General features: G+C 46.4%; 3 protein-coding genes across 4 annotated transcripts in view; 1 reads left to right on the plus strand and 2 right to left on the minus strand.

The window, feature by feature from the left end:
* Positions 1-2,163: 2,163 nt before the first annotated feature.
* RPP38 (ribonuclease P/MRP subunit p38) lies at positions 2,164-6,476 on the minus strand. 2 transcript variants are annotated; one of them, XM_032243988.1, is made up of 2 exons: positions 5,927-6,476; positions 2,164-3,115 (listed from the first exon to the last, which is right to left on the minus strand). In XM_032243988.1, the coding sequence occupies exon 2, from the start codon at positions 3,103-3,105 to the stop codon at positions 2,254-2,256; it is 852 nt and encodes a 283-aa protein (XP_032099879.1). In that variant the 5' UTR covers positions 3,106-3,115; positions 5,927-6,476; the 3' UTR covers positions 2,164-2,253. The 2 variants fall into 2 exon arrangements, with proteins under 2 accessions (XP_032099879.1, XP_032099878.1); XM_032243987.1 differs by having other exon boundaries at positions 5,960-6,472.
* On the minus strand, positions 5,961-6,545 carry LOC116527156. Its single transcript, XM_032243989.1, has one exon. The coding sequence runs from the start codon at positions 6,489-6,491 to the stop codon at positions 5,976-5,978; it is 516 nt and encodes a 171-aa protein (XP_032099880.1). The 5' UTR covers positions 6,492-6,545; the 3' UTR covers positions 5,961-5,975.
* Positions 6,546-15,000: 8,455 nt separating this feature from the next.
* The window catches only part of ACBD7 (acyl-CoA binding domain containing 7), a 66,081-nt gene continuing 65,275 nt past the window's right edge, over positions 15,001-15,806 (plus strand). The window contains exon 1 of the mRNA XM_032243992.1: positions 15,001-15,119. Coding sequence (XP_032099883.1) covers positions 15,108-15,119 — 12 coding nt within the window. The 5' untranslated portion in view covers positions 15,001-15,107. The remainder of the gene's footprint in view (positions 15,120-15,806) is intronic.

Consider the following 15,806-nt stretch of genomic DNA (forward strand, 5'->3'; position numbering starts at 1 on the left):
GCCTGCAAAGCCTAAGATATTTACTCTCTGGACTTTTACAGAAATTTTGTTGACCATGGTCTCTACAAAGGAGTTCAACTCTCCTTTGGCTTGCCATTATTTTAAACACCAATCCACAGCTGTGGCATCCCTGAGACTACCACCAGAGGGCGATGTGGGCCCCACAGTAGTGCATAATCAGGACCTTTCTTGGAAACAATGAAAGACTTGGCATTTCAGATGGTTCCACCCTAATTACATTAGCATTATTTCCTAACAGGAAAAAGGCTTCAAGAAACAAAACAGTACTCGTTCACTGGAAAATGCTTTGAGACACCAACATTAAGTTAAGGAGATTTTGACTAACCTGGAGTCAAGGGTCTGGTTTAAGAATTTACGTCCCACTCATTTTCCTGGCTCAAAGTCTTATGCAAAGTAGGTTTTCAAATAATTGCAGAATCGGCCGGGCACAGTGGCTCACGTCTGTAATCCTTGCACTTTGGGAGGACAAGGGGAGCAGATCACTTGAGGTCAGGAGATTGAGACCAGCCTGGCCAACATGGTGAAGCCCCATCTCTACTAAAAATACAAAAATTAGCTGAGCGTGGTAGCACAGGCCTGTAATCCCAGCTACTTGGGAGGCTGAGGCAGGAGAATCGTTTGAACTCAGGAGGTGGAAGCTGCGGTGAATCAGGATCGCACTACTGCACTCCAGCCTGGGCAACACAGTGAGACACCATCTCAAAAATCAAATAATTGCAGAATTGCCAATTGGAAATTTTGTCATGAGCTTACCTCATGGTGATAGTTACACTGTTCCTTTAAAGAGACATTTACATAACTTGTCAACTTGTTAATCACTTTAAAATAGAGTAATAACTACATTTGCCTCTACAATTGAAGCAGATTACTAACATTTTAGAGAAACTGCTTGCTTACAAAGTAGCTATTTAAAACAAAATTTAAATGCAATATATACTGTCTTGTAGATTAAAATACTTCATTGCATTATACTTTGTAATGAAAATGTTCTATTCAATAAGGTATCCTTTTTCTTTTTCCTTTTGGCCAAGATGGCACTAAGTAAAATTTAAATGAAGAAGTGGTATAATCCATGAGTCAGGCAGACTTTCTTTCAGCTGGAAAAATCTTTAGTAACACCTCCCTTCTAAATGACAGAAACTAACTTTTCCAAACACACCGTCAACAGCAGGCACTCAACAGAGAGCATTCGTTATGCTCTGTTTCCTAACCTGAAGGACTCTTGCCACAGACCCACCTCTGAGAACCCAAGCTCCTCAGTGTTTTTAATCTTATGGTCACATTTCATCCAATTACCATAATACCTTTTATACATGTTAGATTTCCAAAGAGGTAAGTGAATCACGTAATGCAGGTGAACTGTACCCAGTCAAGATACCTTATCTGGCTTTTTCTATGTTTTTGGTATTTTTTTTTTTTTTTTCTATTTTTTTGAGTTTTGCTCTTGTTGTCCAGGCTGGAGTGCAGTGGCGAGATCTCGGCTCACCACAATCTCTGCCTCCTGGGTTCAAGCAGTTCTCCTGCCTCAGACTCTCGAGTAGCTGGGATCACAGGCACGCACTACCATGCCCAGGTAATTTTTTATTGTTAGTAGAGATGGGGTTGGTCAGTCTGGTCTCACTCACAACCTCAGGTGATTCTCCCACCTCGGCCTCCCAAAGTGCTGGAATTACAGGAGTGAGCCACCGTACCCAGCCTTTTCTTCTAAATATTAAGACTTTCTCCCTAGCCTGTGTCTATTCCTACCTAAAAGTCAAGTTAACATGAAGTAAAAAATGACGTATTGCTTCTGAAGATGGGATTGCTTGGCATTTGGGATCTTTAAGTGATAATGCTTCCCCATTCCGGTTCTATCTGCCTGACTGACCAGAACATTTACTATTGCACATTTTCCAGGTTTGATAGGAAAATGCTGAGTGTTGTAGGGCACAGATATTCCTGCTCACAGGCACTTTACCAGCCTTTGAAAAAATCAGTTTATACACACACGGACACTAGTTTCAATAAACTTCTGTTTGGATATTCCTATTTTTGAATATTTTCTACACTTAATAGTGTTTTCAGTCTTCAGCATATCTGTGCCATAGTTACACATTTGAATATTCTTACACATTTGAATATTACCAAACAGGACCCTATGAATATATGTAAATATAACTCAATTTATTAATTTCAAGGCTTCTTTATAGGTGTCCTTTTACAAACTATATGACATGACAAGTTTATGCACGATTATTTTGAAGTAGCTTTTTTACTTTTGGGTGGTTTCCTTATCTTATTAGGGTTTGGAATCAGTTTCTTTATTTTAAGAGGTTGCAATGTTACAGAAGCCTGCTGACCTTCAGCAAGCTTTCTCTTAGGTTTTGACAGATCTTCAAATGAAGTGTCCAAAAGCTCTTTGTCTTGGCTCTCCACAGGCTCAGTCTCTAAATTTTCCCCAGCATCTTCAGTTCTGTCTTGAAGCCACGGCACACTTAAACTGGGTACTCTGGGGATGATGGCTCTTACTTCATCCACAAAGTCACTGGTGTTCTTTTTGAACCCCAAGGCTAGAACACATTTTAAGCCTATGACAGGGGCGATTCTCTCGCTGAGCCGGGGGACCTGGCAGGCAGGGACAGTTCTGCTGAGGCTTAACTGAATCAAGTGTGAGGTGATAATGGCAGGCTTGACAGATTTACACACCAGAACTAACAGCAGCTCACTCCTTTCCAGGGCTCTGGTAACTTCGTTAACGCCAATGGCAAGCTGCTTCCTGACGTGTGCGGGCGTCCACCCAGACACCTGCTGCTTAGCATCTGTTTTCTTCTCCTTCAGATCCTCGCTGATATCAACAGCGAGGCTGCATTTCTGTCTGCTTTCTTTTTTCGAAAAAGGTGTTTTGTTCTTTTTCTTCCTGTCTTCAATCTTCTGAAGTCCAATAGCTTTAAACCTGTTCTCCAGCGTCTGCAGGATGAAGTGCATATCCTCGCTCCCCAGAGCGCTCCAGCAGACGGTGTATGGGTTGTTCAACGACGTCTTCACAACCAAAGGTCTCGTCTTACGCACAGATCCCCGCGCCGGTGCCTGGGGAGCTGCAGCCATTTGGAAAATCCTCCCGAGAAATAAAATGACAATGAAAAAATTCATCTTAACTACAATTACATGACTTAAGAATATTTTGGTTGTACTCTGAGACAGAATTTCGCTCTTGTTGCCCAGGCTGGAATGCAATGGCGCAATCTCGGCTCACTGCAACCTAAACCTCCTGGGTTCAAGTGATTCTCCTGCCTCAGCCTCTCGAGTAGCTAGGCTTACAGGCATCTGCCACCACGCCCAGCTAATTTTTGTACTTTTAGTAGAGATGGGGTTTCACCATGTTGGCCAGGATGGTCTCAAACTCCTGACCTCAGGTGGTCCACCCGCCTTGGCCTCCCTAAGTGCTGGGATCACAGGTGTGAGCCACCACGCCCAGCCTGTACTCTGCTTCTTGATAAGCTAGAGCAAGCCTGATTATGTAAGTCCAATTAGGTGAGTATACACTTATCCTCTTTTTAAAGATTAAGTAATTTAATTTTTCCCCACTTTTCTTACCCCATTTTGAATGCTTTACTGCATCCCTTTAAAAAACTCAGGACTGCCCAGGCACAGTGGCTCACGCCTGTAATCCCAGTACTTGGGACGCGGAGGCAGTCAGATCACAAGGTCAGGGGTTCAAGATCAGCCTGACCAACATGGTGAAACCCTGCCTTAAAAAGAAAATTCAGTACTATGGGTGACCAGTGTTTAATTTCCCAATTTTTTTTTTCAAATGATTTGTCTTTATTCCTATACAAGCAATATGTGAATGTTTTATTATTATAATCATAGGGCAATTCCATCTATTCATTTCATTTATTAAAAATATTCTGTTTCTACTTGTTCATAATTAACCTTTTAGTGACTGTTATGGTATTAATCTTATAACTTGTTACTGTTTTCCAAATTGCTGTCTAGGTGGGCTTCCATCCATTCATTCAACAAATATTCTAGGCCAGATCATGCCTTTAGTCCCAGCATTCTGAGAGGCTGTGGTGGGCAGATCAGTTGCGCCCAGGAGTTCAAGACCACCCTGGGCAATATGGAGAAATCCTCTACAAAAAATATATAAATTAGCTAAGTGTGGGGCATATCTGTAGTCCTAGCTGCTTGGGAGGCTGAGGTGGGAGGATCTCTTGAGCCCAGGAGGTCAAGGCTGCAGTAAGTGTGATCATGCTACCACACTCCAGCCCAGCAATTCATCACTCTGTTTAAAAAAAAAAAAAAAAAAATTATCTGAGCACCTCCAGTGTGCAAGTGGTGTTCTAGGTCCTGGGGCTCACAGTAAACAAGCCCCACCATCCCCCTGCAGAGAGCTTACAATCTGCAAGGAGTTTGGAGGTGTGATATTTTAAAGAACTGGAACAGTCATCTCATGATGAAAACTTCAAATAATACTGTCATGTCCACTTTTCTAAGTCTCCCCCCACCAAGAGCCCTAAATTTCTTGAATATCCTTCCTGCAGCATTTGATACATATGCAGGCATACATTCTCCCTTTTTTTTTTGGTTTCGTTTTTGAGACAGTTTCCCTCTTGCCCAGGCTAGGGTATAATGACACGATATCAGCTCACTGCAACCTCTGCCTCCCAATTTCAAGCAACTCTCTTACCTTAGCCTCCCCAATAGCTGTGATTACAGAAGCCTGCCACAGCAGGCCTGGCTAATTTTTGTATTTTTAGTAGAGACAGGGTTTCACCATGTTGGCCAGGCTGGTTTTGAACTCCTGATCTCGGGCGATCCACCCACCTCAGCCTCCCAACGTTCTGGGATTACAGGTGTGAGCCACTGTGCCCTGCTATGCCTCCTTATCGGGGCCCCCAAGCTGACTTCTCTGGCTGGTATTTTCATGAAGACTAGGGAAATGTAATGAAATTTAAAAATATTAATCCATTGAGGAAAAATGAGAATAGGGATGCCTAATGGGGAAATGTTATAAACTACTAATGCAGAAGGCATAATCCTGTTTATCTCCCAGAGGCAACTACGCATTCCTTTCTCTGCCCTCAGTTTTCCTTCCTACCTTCCTGGGGCTCAGCTAGAACCACAGGGACCCCACTTGGCAAAACTAAAGTAAGTTATGTTCTTTCCATTTATATTTCCACTTACGAGGCTGGTGGCTGATGCTGAAGGCAAGTGTGTCTGTGCAGTGTCTCACTGTATAAAGCACTCTCTCCATGGATTATTTGCTTCTTGCAGCATTCCTATACAATTCCCCAGTGTGTGGCCAACATGGTGAAACCCTGTCTCTACTAAAAATACAAAAAATTAGCTTGGTGTGGTGAGGCGCCTGTAATCCCAGCTATTCTGGAGGCTTAGGCAGGAGAATCACTTGAACCTGGCAGGCGGAGGTTGCAGTGAGGCGGGATAGCGCCACTACACTCCAGCCTGGGCGACTGCTATGTCTCAAAAAAAAAAAAAAAAGTAAGTTCAAGTAAGTTAATGTGGCTGGGGCAGAGATGCTAGAGTAAACGGTGAGAAACTAGGAAAGGTGGGTAAGGACCAGATGGTGAAGACCTCTGCAAACCTTCCAGTGGGAAGCGACTTTAACGTCTAAAACAGAGGGGTCGTGATTAGAAAGATTGTTATAGATCTTTGTGGATCTGGGCAAAGCAAGGGTCCTTGAGCAACACAGACGCTCCTGGAGTTGTCCAGGTTAGAAATGGCTGTGGCCTGCTCTACAGGCGCCGCAGAGAGGACTGCAGAGAAACACATGTTAGTCGGAAAAGGAGGTAGAATCCCGAAGCAGTAGTGACCCGCTGGGAGTAAAGTTGAAGAAAGTATCAGGGTGACTCCCGGTTTCTTGATCCCGCCATGGACGAGGGGCGACGGCCGACCCAAAGCTCACCTCCCCACTGCACACCGCCCCTGGATCGAGTACCTTAGTGCTTTACTATTTAGCACACGGAACTGTTCTGTTGTCCGTGTCTCCCTGGAGACGGTGGAGAACAGATGGATCGGCGTGGGATTTTCGCTTTGTACTCCTGGTGCCCAGCCGGGGCTACAATCCAGCAGAGGAACCCGAGGAGAGGCGCGGAAGCTCTGAGTGAGCACGCCCGTCCCGGGACTGGGCGGCCCAGAAGCCGCGGAGGTCTTGCGTGCACGTGGGCCTCAGCCTCCAGAATCCGCGGAGTCCCGGGCCAGATGCCTCCGGGGTAGGCCTCCTGCCCGGCGTGCGCTTCGCGTGGATACCTGGAATTCAAGAGGGAAACTCCGCCGTCACCCGAGGGCGACAGCGCCGGATCCAAGCGCGCCTGCGCCGCGCGTGCGCGGAGATCTCGCTTCTCGGCCACGCCTTCCAGACGCGGCATGGGGCGGGGCGGGGCTCGGAGCAGTGCAGCGTTATCCTGCGTTAGCTCACTCTGGAGAGGGGAAAGCGGCCCACAGCGTCCCGCGGCCCAGAAACCACACATCGAGGCCCCATCTTTTGGACTCGAGTTTAGGCCCCGGGGTGGAAGCTCCGGACTGGCCCCCCTACAGCGGTAGTGCGCAGGCGCAAGGTCGGTATCGCGAGATCATGCGGTTGCCCGGGTAACCAGACGCTCAGGATTTGGACCGCCTAGTTCAGAGGCCCCAAAGGACTGTCTCTCTCGAGGAGTCTGTGCCCCCCTCTCTCTTCTAACCCAATTTCTGCCTTTTAATGCCTTGGAGTCTTAGCTCTCTATCTCTGTTCGCTTTTCCGTATTTGCTTAGCCTCGAGGACGCACATCTCCCCCTGTCCCAGTGAGCCCTTCGCCATAGAATCCCTGCGGACTCTCCAGCACCGCGAAAATCAAGATAAAAGGGAGGAGTGTTGGGTAAAACACATGCCTATAGGCAGTAATGCAGGGAATCTTGAGCCCTGAAAAGAGAAAGGCAGTTAAGAGTTGCCTTGAATTCAGCAACAGCTGCCCAAAATATCCTATCCAGTGTCCACTGTGACTGCTCCAACCAATGAAGACTCAAGTTACCATCGGAGTCGCTGCAGTCCGGGACAAGTGATGAAGAGGCCGAATACCTTTCTTTCCTTTCTTTTCTTTCTTTCTTTCTTTCTTTCTTTTCTTTCTTTTTTCTTATTTTTGAGATGGAGTCACGCTCTTTTGCCCAGGCTGGAGTGCAGTGGCGCGTTCTCGGCTCACTGCAACCTCGGCCTCCCGAGTTCAAGCGATTCTCTTGCTTCAGCCTCCCAGGTAGCTGGGACTACTGGCGCGTGCCATCATGCCCGGCTGATTTTTTGTATTTTTAGTAGAGACGGGTTTCACCATGTTCGGCAGGATGGTCTCAATCTCCTGACCTCGTGATCCACCTGCCTCGGCCTCCCAAGGTGCTGGGATTACAGGCGTGAGCCACCACGCCGGGCCTCTGTGATTTCAATTTTCATGTTTAAGTACCTATGAAGTACCTAACTGGCCATAAAGCAAACACAACGAAATAAAACGATATGGCTTTTGGTCAAAGGTCATTGGAGGTTACACTACATAGGGTAAAGTGCAATGTGATTTTTGTCACAATTAGAAAGATGAAAAAGAGATTACAGTGAGTTTGTAAAAACAGGCTTCTGTTTCCTAAAATGAATCTGGTGAGTTCGCTGTGATGAATTGCAAGCAGCTTGCATTTCCAAAGACAAATAGTGACACACAGGCGTCTAATTAAAATGCTAAAGTAATGGAAAGGAAACGTGCGTGCGTTTCTGACCCCCTAAGGTTCCAGATTTATAGTTTGAGCTATCTTGGCTTACATTTTTTCCATAGAAAACATCAGCCGTTACATTACTTGGCTCTGGGCTGAAATCCTAATTTCATCACTGAAGAGCTTATGACCCTAGGCAACTTTATTAACGTCCTCTATGAAGTGATAAAAATAGTATCTATTGTGAGGATTAGAAGAGATGATCCTGTATGCTAAGATGATTGTTATGTGCAGGGCACATAGTTATGTGCTTGATAAATTGAACTATGGTGAATTCAGTCTCAACCAAGTTAATAAAAATGAAACATAACCTCTATTATTTTAGTGCTTGTGTTTTATTTTAAAACTAGCAGTATAATTTTCACAAGTATTTTGCTAAAATCAACAAGTACGTTTTGAAAGTAGTTTCTCTGCCTCTTATATCACGCAAACATTACAACCAAAAAGTAAAACGCTTTCTCCCATGACCCAATCACAACCCCCGCCTTTTTTTTTTTTTTTTTTTTGAAAATGTGTTTCGCTCTTGTAGCTCAGGCTGGAATGCAGTGGCACAATCTTGGCTCACTGAAACCTCCGCCTCCTGAGTTAAAGGGATTCTCCTGCCTCAGCCTCAAGAGTAGCTGGGATTACAGGCACACGCCACCACACCTGGCTAATTTTGTATTTTTAGTAGAGACAGGTTTTCTCCATGTTGGTCAGGCTGGTCTTGAATGCCTGACCTCAGGTGATTCACCAGGCTTGGCTTCCCAAAGTGCTGGGATTACAGGCATGAGCCATAACGCCCAGCCCATGCTCATTTTTTTCTTTAGCGTTCCTTCTACTTTGTTTCACATGTGTGCATGCGTTTACATTAAAATAATACAGATTAAATCTGATTTTCTTTCCACATAACACTTTTTCGTGTTTCTCAAATTATTACTTTACATATTTGATATCCTATACTGAGGAATCAGTTTTACTTTTTTTTTTCATTTTTGGAAACAGGGTCTTGCTCTTTTGCCCAGGCTAAAATGCAGTAGTACCATCTCAGCTCACTGCAACCTCCTCCCAAGCTCAAGTGATTCTCCCACCTCAGCCTCCTGAGTAGCTGGGACTGTAGGAACGTGCCACCATGCCTGGCTAATTTTTGTACTTTTTGTGAGACTAGATCTTGCCATGTTGCCCAGGCTGGTATTAAATCCTGGGCTCAAGCAATGCTGCCGTCCTGGCCTCCCAGAGTGCTGGGATTACAGATGTGCACCACCACACCCGGCCAGTTTTACTTTTTAATGACAGTTGTTTCATCCTGTAAAATGTTTGCTCTTTGAATATTAGATCGTTCTTTTATATTAATTCTAGAATTGGACTACTATTTGATTTGTATACTTTCCATTATTTGACAATGATTTAAGATTCTGAGTGATGGCCATCTGTGGTGGCTCAGACCTGTAATGCCAGCACTTTGGGAGACTGAGGCAGGAGGATTGCTTGAGCTCGGGAGTTCAAGACCAGCCTAGGCAACATGATGAAACCCTGTCTGTACAAAAAATACAAAAAAAATAAACTGGGTGTTGTGGGTGTACCTGTAGTCCTAGCTACTCCTGAGATTAAGGCAGAAGGATTGCTTGAATGCAGAAGATGGAGGCTACAGTGAGCTTTGAGCATACCACTGCACTCCAGCCTGGGCAACAGAGTGACACCCTGTCTCCAAAACAAATAAATAAATAATTAAAAGACTGATTAATAAATTATATCATTAGCCACAATCTTTTGATGAAATAAATGAAGGTTCCAACAAGAAAATTAGTCAATAGAAGAATGTAAGGGAATTGTCCACCGGATTCTTCTTTCCCTTCATGGTATTCTGACCTTAGCTCTGTGTGTGTGTGTGTGTGTGTGTGTGTGTGTGTGTGTGTGTGTGACTGTGGGATCATATATAACAATAGTTATGTAAACAACAATCGGTTATTTTAAATCAGTTACTAAGAATAAACTTTAATGATGAACTGCAAAATGAATATTGAAAGCTCTACTAATTAGGAGTGTATAGTACTCCAAAGAATATCTGTGTCCACAGAGACAGTGTGAACGTCTGGAGTTTCAAGCAGTTAAGCAACTCCAAGGCCTCACAAAACACCAAAATCAAGACCAACATGATGTCAGCTCCCTGCAGCTCTAATGCCATGGACAACATTGCTAGTCTCAGAGGTCAGATGGCAGATGTTATGAGTGGTGTGTCACTCTGTGGAGCAACAAACTCTAAACTTCAGCAAGCAATTCTACAGACTTAGGCAGAAGCCTGCGACTCCATTGTAAAGTGGAGCAGGTTGTAGGGAGCTCAGAGAAAGGAGGGAAGATGGAAAGCCCTAGTATCAACTGAACTAGGGTCATGGATGAGAAACACCCTTGTGAGACTCTCCCACAAAATAGGGAAGTCCTGGGGGCAAGGTCCTCCCTGTGCTGAACGGGAAGCTCCCTGGCATGGCCTTCTGTGTCCCACCAACAGCGTGTCAGTCGTGAGCCTCACGTGCTCTCTGGAAAAACCTGCCAAAGAGGACGACATCAGGAAGGTGGTGAAGCAGGCATCAGAGGGCCAGTCAGGGCATCCCGGGCTACACTGAGCACCAAGTCGTCTCCTTGGACTTTAACAGTGACGCCCACTCTTTCACCTTCGATGCCGGAGCTGGCATTGCCCTCAATGACCACTTACTTTGTCAAACACATTTCCTGATACAATGAATTTGGTTACAGCAACAGGTTGATGGACCCCATTGCCCACATGGCCTCCAAGGAGTAAGACCCCTGGACCACCAGCCCAGCGAGAGCACGAGAGCCAGAGAGAGGCCCTCACTGCTGGGGAGTCCCTGCCCCACTCAGCCCCACCACACTGAGAATCTCCCCTCCTCATGGTTCCCACGCAGACCCCCTGAAGAGGGAGCTGCCTAGGGAGCCCCACCTTGTTGTGTACCATCAATAAAGCCCCCAGTGCTCAGCCAAAAAAAAGAATAGGGAAGGTTTGCTCCCAGGAAATCTCTGCCAGTCCTCGCCTACGTGGCTACGTGGAAGCGGCCAAGGTTGTCAGGGAGCTCGGCAGCTCAGCAGTGCTGTTTTATGAAAACAGGGAAATTTGAAAGAGTTTTAATCCTTCCTTTTTATCCCCTTCCTCCCTTTCTTCCTCCCCCTTTCCCACAGGTATAATATTCATTGAATTGTAAGTGTTCTGGATAAAGCAGTGAGCCAGAGTTCTAAAGGAGGAGAAACAGTAAACAAAGAATGTAAACAATATAAGTTGTCAGATGATTCAATGCACTACAGAAAAAAAGCAGGGGAGGCCGGGTGCAGTGGCTCATGCCTGTAATCCCAGCACTTTGGGAGGCTGAGGTGGGTGGATCACTTGAGGTCAGGTGTTCAAGACCAGCCTGGCTAACATGGTGAAACCCCGTCTCTACTAAAAATACAAAAATTAGCTGGGCATGGTGGCGCACACCTGTAGAACCAGCTACTCAGGAGGCGGAGGCAGGAGAATCGCTTGAACCCAGGAGGTGGAGGTTGCAGTCAGCTGAGATCCTGCCACTGCGCTCCAGCCTGGGTGATAGAGTGTGACTTTGTGTCAGAAACAACAACAAAAACGAAAAAGCAGGGAAGAGAAGAGGGTGCTGGGATGGGTGATAAAAGGCCTCCCAAGAGATGACAGATGAGCAAAAGACTTGCAGGAGCAGAAGCACTGAGCCAGGCCGACCCTGGAAAGAGCTCTGAGATAGAGACGGGCGAGCAGGAGTGTGATGAGCCTGTTAGAATAGCCAAAAGGCCAAGTGGAGCTGGTGAGAATAACAGAAGATGGAGAGAGATGACCAGAGACTCACAGACCAGACTAAAGCTATTTCTTGTCTCAAAGGCTTCCTGGATGTGTTGCCACATAGGCTGAGTCTTGAAGAAGGGGTTGGCTAGTTATGAAAGTGGGAAAAGAAGCTGGGTGCAGTGGCTCATGCCTGTAGTCCTAGCACTTTGGGAGAACAAGGCAGGTGGGTTACTTGAAGTCAGGAGTTCAAAATCAGCCTGGCCAACATGGTGAAACTCTGTCTCTACTAAAAATACAAAACTTAGCAGGCATTGTGGTGCGCACCTGTCATCCCAGCTACTCAGGAGGCTGAGGCAGCAGAATCGCTCGAACCTGGGAGGTAGAGGTTGCAGTGAGCGGAGATCGCATCACTGAGCTCCAGCCTGGGCGACAGAGTGAGACTCCATCTCAAAAACAAAAAATAAGAAGAAAATAAGTGGGGAAAGGGTGTTCCAGACAGTGGAGTGGCAAGTATCTACAAACCTGGAGAAAGTGAACTTGAATTCTTTCAGTTATCTGGGGTAGAGCGTCCATGCCGGTGGGAAGAAAAGCAGCGAGAGATGTGGCTGAAGAGGTCAGCAGGACCTGGGCCATCCTGGAGGACCACATGTATTATTCAGGGAAGGAGAGCTAAATTACCTGTGCAGACAAGAGTGCAAAACCAACCCCACAGCCCTTACATCAACATGGTGTTGAGAATTAAGGATCAGATCGGGGTGTGTGCCTTTTTTTCCAGGTAACTGAATTTTTTTAAAAATATTTTTTTCCAGGTAACTGTTCATCTTGACAGTACTAAAGATTTAACAAAATCTCTATCAGAATCCCAATGGATGTTTCTTTATAGACAAAGAAAAATCTATTCTGAAACTTATGCTATGGATTTTATTTTATTTTTATTTTCTGAGACAGAGTCTCGCCCTGTTGCCCAGGCTAGAGTGCAGTGGCGCCATCGTGGCTCACTGCAACCCCCCCTCCCAGGGAAAGGTTGTTTGAAGGCAGCTTCAAGCAATTCTCCCTGCCTCAGCCTCCCAAGTAGCTGGGACTGCAGATGCCCACCAGCACACCCAGCTAACTTTTGTATTTTTAGTAGAGACGGAGTTTCGCCACGTTGGCCTGGCTGGTCTTGAACCCCTGACCTCAAGTTATCCACCCACCGCGGCTTCCCAAAGTGCTGGGATTACAGGTGTGAGCCACTGCGCCTGGCCCTTTCTCGCGTCTTGAGACAAGACACTCATGGCTTGTCAATGAGATGGGGAATGGCAACGCAGGAGAAGAAAATACTTTCAAAAGAGGTCTTTAAAGAAGATTCTGGATTTAGAGAAGAAAGCAGAGGACAATGTAGCATCCATCCCTCACTTCTTCCGTTTTTTTGTTTGTTTTTGAGGCGGCGGTTGGCGGGGCGGGGGGGGGGGGCGGCTCAACCAATTATCTTGCCTCAGCCTCTCGATTAGCTGGGATTACAGGTGCGCACCACGACACCCAGCTAATTTTTAGTAGAGACAGGGTTTCACCATGTTGGCCAGGATGGTCTCCATCTCTTCACCTTGTGATCTGCCGGCCTCGGCCTCCCAAAGTGCTGGGATTACATGCGTGTGCCACCGCGCCCGGTCCTCCTCTTCTGGTTTCTTTTTTCTTTTTTTGAGACAGAGTCTCCTCTGTCACCAGGTGCCAGGCCAGAGTGCAGAGGTGTGATCTCGGCTCACTGCAACCTCCGCCTTCTGGGTTCAAGCAGTTCTCCTGCCTCAGCCTGCCGAGTAGCTGGGACCACAGGTGCATGCCACCATGCCCAGCTAATTTTTGTATTTTAGTAGAGACGAGGTTTCACCATGTTGGCCAGGATGGTCTCGATTTCTTGACATCGTGATCTGCCCGCCTCGGCCTCCCAGGGTGCTGGGATTACAGGCGTGAGGCACTGCGCCCGGCCGCCTCTTCTGGTTTCTTATGGCGTTGATAATGCCACAATGTCTCAGCTGAAGATATGGACTGACCTCAGCGCAGTATTTCCCGCTGAAACACCACGGACAGGGTTCTGCCCCGCAGGCAGGGCTAGGCTAAGAGAGGAAGCACTGGCTGTGCTGAAGCTGCTGTTGGCCTCAGTACCCCACTAGACATTTCCCATCTTCCAGGACTTCAAACACAAACTGCCCAGTAGGTTTTTCCAACATTTTGCTTTTTGTCCTTTACTTGGAAATGCATTGATTTCACCACGAAAATATTTGTGAGCAGAGAAAAAAAGATTTTCATGAAAAAGCAAATATTTAAAAAATGTAGCTGTATGCAAAAACAAGCTGAAAGTTTGCTCGCTGCATTGTTGTGCGTTCAAGCTCAGTCCTTTGCCGACATTGAGTTTCTTTTTTCTCCGGGTCATCCTTCTTCACCAATGCTACTATTCACGCGAAGTGTCGGAAATGAGCTCCTCGAAAGACCAGCCGATTTGGTTCCAGTCCTTTGGAAATGTGATAAAATGCAAGTCACAACTGTATTCGGTGTGTCCGCAGACTTGGAGTGACAGTGAGTCTGTTCCCCTGGAAAACTGGATCAAATTGAATAGGTGTTCAGTCCTGTGCCTTTACCATAATTAAAAACGAGTTAGGCTGGTTGCAGCATGTGTCCAGAATTTAGAAGTTTTTGCTTTATAAAGAGGAGAAAAGGTGCAAACCGCAGGCTGCTTTCACTCATGATAACCAGCCTAGAGGCAGCATGGGGGAGACGCATACGTCATTCACATTTCTAGGAATAAGGGACAGGAGGGAAGTATGTATAAAGAAGGAATCTTGTGCTTTGGGAGGCCGAGGCGGGAGGATTGCTTGAAGTCAGGAGTTCGAGACCAGCCGGGGCTACTTAGCGAGACCCCACCCCTTAAAAAACTTATATACATGTTTATATTTATTTATATTTCTAATTTATAAAAGTGTTCATTTATAAAATTTTAAATATATATTTTACATATATATAAAATTTTTAGAGGAAAAAAATAATATATATATACCTAGCAAGACCCCTCATCTCTCTCTTAAAAGTATATATATGTTTTTGATTTATGAAATTTTAATTTATAAAATTTTAAATATATATTTATATATATATTAAAAAATTTTTTAAATTACACATATAATTTAAGAGAGTTGGGGGGGTCTCTCTACACATATATTTATTTTTAAGAAGGCATTCCAAAAACAAAACAAAACAAAACAAGGCATTCCAGGAGAGGCCTGTGCCCTGGGGAGAACTCCCTGGGTTTCCTGTAAAGAATCTCTTAAGAAAGAATAGAAGAGCGAGCCAAGAGCGGAGGGGAGAACTCATTTAAATCCTCTCCTCTTCGCCTTCCCAGTTGCACCCTGGGGAATCCGGCTGGCGGCGCGGTTCACAGCCCAGCTCCGCCCCCGCGCCTGCGACCAATGGGAGGCGGCCGGGCCGGGAGCGCGACCAATGGCAGCGGCCGGCGGAGACGCGGCGCTTTAAGAAGCAGCGGGCGCGGGAGGGGGCCGAGTGCCGGGGCGGCGGTGGCAGCGGCGGCAGCAGCAGCATCGCGGTCGATGCTACCATGGCCCTGCAGGTACCCGGGACTTGGGGAGGCCGGGCGGGAGGGACGCTCCGCGAGGGATTGCTCAAGTGGGGCTCGGGGTGGGCGTGGCGGCCCCCCCCGGGAGCGCTCGGCAGTGACCCGGGGAACACTCCCGCTGCTCCCCTAGCGCCCCCATGACAGTGTAGACCGCACCTGTGCCTGCTGACGGCTAGCCTGGGCTCCCAGGGCAAACCTTCCGGACCCCAGGGGCCAGTGAGCTACCGTGAGCGAAAAAGCAGGCTACGCACTAACGCCGGGGAGCACGGAGCCGGCCTCCTCCGCCCTCTCTCAGTCTCTTAGAGGGAGTCGAGATCACTGGGTCTCACCCTCCCCACCAGCCAGCCCCCTTGCTCTTTGGGATCTCCAGGACTTCTTTTAGTGTCATACTGAGCAGAAGAGATCTGTGAAGCTCCGACTTAAAAATACTATTTTACTGGTATGTTAAAAAAAAATTGTTGAGGGCGAAAAACTTTGGAAAAGATAATAAAGTAAATGATCATCATCAGGAATTCCTTCACCCAGACGATAACCACTGCTGACATTGTGGGGTCATTCCTAGTATGTCCTGGTATGGTTTTTCCCATGTGTGTCTGTGTATGACGTATGTCTACATATATACCTGTGATGTTATTGTGTGTGTATATAGTAAGACACGACAGTAATAGAGGTAATTTCTCA

Source organism: Sapajus apella, unplaced genomic scaffold, assembly GCF_009761245.1.
Source record: "Sapajus apella isolate SASKATOON/1434 unplaced genomic scaffold, GSC_monkey_1.0 scaffold53, whole genome shotgun sequence".
Taxonomy (NCBI): domain Eukaryota; kingdom Metazoa; phylum Chordata; class Mammalia; order Primates; family Cebidae; genus Sapajus; species Sapajus apella.